This window comes from Octopus bimaculoides, chromosome 20, assembly GCF_001194135.2.
Source record: "Octopus bimaculoides isolate UCB-OBI-ISO-001 chromosome 20, ASM119413v2, whole genome shotgun sequence".
Taxonomy (NCBI): Eukaryota; Metazoa; Mollusca; class Cephalopoda; order Octopoda; family Octopodidae; genus Octopus; species Octopus bimaculoides.
In genome coordinates this window covers 46,082,295-46,084,611 of record NC_069000.1, presented here as the reverse complement: position 1 = coordinate 46,084,611, position 2,317 = coordinate 46,082,295, and the positions used below count along the sequence as shown (strand labels likewise).

The following is a 2,317-nucleotide window of genomic DNA, read 5'->3' as shown; positions in this document are numbered from 1 at the left end:
ATATATATATATATATATATATATATATATATATATATATATATATATACATAAACATAATCACACACACACACACAAAGTTGTCTATATAGTCACAGGTATAAAAATACACATCAACACGTTCGTCAATATATACCTCCATTCGTTTATACATACACACATACATAGAGTTAATGCTCCAGTATGGTCGGGTTGGTGACGGCAAAGACAAACTAATGAACTAACGAATGTACGCCTACACACGCATTCAAGCATATATAGACGCACACATACTGGTATATGCACATACATACGCACATGGACAGTTATACTTATGTACACACATATATACTTGTACATGCATGCACATACATACAGAAATACACGCACACACAAAAATACATACATATATATATATATATGTATCCGTGTGTATATATATGCATATATATATATGTGTGTGTTTGCGTATATATATACATACACACACACACACACACACAGATACAGATACACGCCCATATGGACATATATAAATGCACGCATGCATATACATATACGCATACATATGTACATACACATATATAGATGCATATATACGTACACATAAATACACACATACTCACGCGCGCACACATATATATTATATAAGTGTGTTTGTGTTTGTGTATACACTTATATACCCCCACACACACACACACATATATACACACATATTATTCAGCCTGTCTTTCCCTTTCGTTGCTCTTTCCTTCCCATTCACTACCGTTCTGTTTTTATAACCATAATTCCATGAATTTGTTCTACAAATATTCGCAGATATTTCCATTACGTCCAAAGAAGTACCATTATTACAATAAGCGGATTTTCGTATTGACTCGAATTGTTTCTTCCTTTAGAAAACCTTTAAATCTAAGATTTACCTAAACTAAACACAGAACTGGAACATAATTAGAATTAAAATCTATTGTTGTTTCGACTGATGAGTTTTAAATCTACAATTATAAGAGCCGAAACCTCTCTTCCCGTTCTTAGAATCAGCTAATTCTCTCATTGTATCCATGGGAATTTTATAAGATTCTCCTATCACTTTTATAGGGACAGCTAATAACCACCCATCATCACTTTGGGAACATATGACATTGCCCCCATAGCTGCTGTGGGAACACATAAACTCACCCATCATCTCTGTGGGACAACGTAGAATTCTCCCGTATCTGTGAGAATATACAATAGTTGCCTGTTATTTTTGTGGGGAAACTCAACAGTCTAACATCATCTCAGTGGGAATAAATATAGTCCCACACATATCTGTGCGAATGTATGATAGTCCTATCATCTTTGGGGGTAACACAATAGTCCCACATCAAATGATAATAATAAGCAGAGACTGAAAGTTTCATATTGGCGGTGCAAGATCAAAGCTGGCTTACAAAAAACTACCAGGCTAACGTTATTCAAAACGTTTCTGACCCTAAATGGAGATTCTGCGATACATTTTATGAAACAATAGACCATCTCGTCTCGGGATGTCCTGTGCTGACACTATCCTGTGCTGGCACTATCCTCTGGGATTTTCCAGTCAACACTGACAGAACGACCCAGGTTAATCGACCAGACAGGGATGAAAACACTTATAGACTAATAGATGTTAGTGTTCCCACTGATAAAAATATATCTGTAAAGGAATTTGACAAATTAATAATAGGACTTGGAAATTGAAATACAAAAGATGTGGCATCTTAAAGAGAGAACTGTTCCTGTTATTGTGGGTGCCCTGGGTATGATAAGAAAGGGATGTCAGAAACATCTAGATAATATCCCAGGAGAACCATGCCTCAGAGAAATCCAAAAGATTGTGCTCACAAGTACTGTTTACATCCTTAGAAAAGCCCAATCCATTTAAATGTCTGTGTTGTATTACATGAAGCTATTTCGCTACTGCCCCTGCCACTCCTCCTCCACAAGCTTTCAGTCAAACTGAAACATCTCTTATTCTTCACTCGCCCCAGGACGCTGGGTGTGTCTCGGCAAGTGATTGTAACAAACATGTAAATTAAAAGGAAACAAAAAAAAAAAATAATAATGATAATAATAATAATAGCCCTTTTTACTATAGGCACAAAGCCTGAAATTTGAGGTAGGGGGCCAGTCGATTACATCGACCCCAGTACACAACTGGAACTTAATTTATTGACTCCAAAAGGATGAAACGCAAAGTCAACCTCGGCGAAATTTGAACTCAGAACGTAGCGACAGACGAAATACCGCTAAGCTTGGCGTGCTAACGATTCTGCCAGCCTGCCACCTTGATGATGATGATGATGATGATGATGAT

General features: G+C 36.7%; 1 protein-coding gene across 1 annotated transcript in view; it reads right to left on the bottom strand.

Moving 5' to 3' along the window:
* Nucleotides 1-2,317, bottom strand: part of LOC106874346 (uncharacterized) — a 105,391-nt gene that overhangs the window by 18,383 nt on the left and 84,691 nt on the right. The window contains exon 9 of the mRNA XM_052974987.1: nucleotides 1,159-1,196. Coding sequence (XP_052830947.1) covers nucleotides 1,159-1,196 — 38 coding nt within the window. The remainder of the gene's footprint in view (nucleotides 1-1,158; nucleotides 1,197-2,317) is intronic.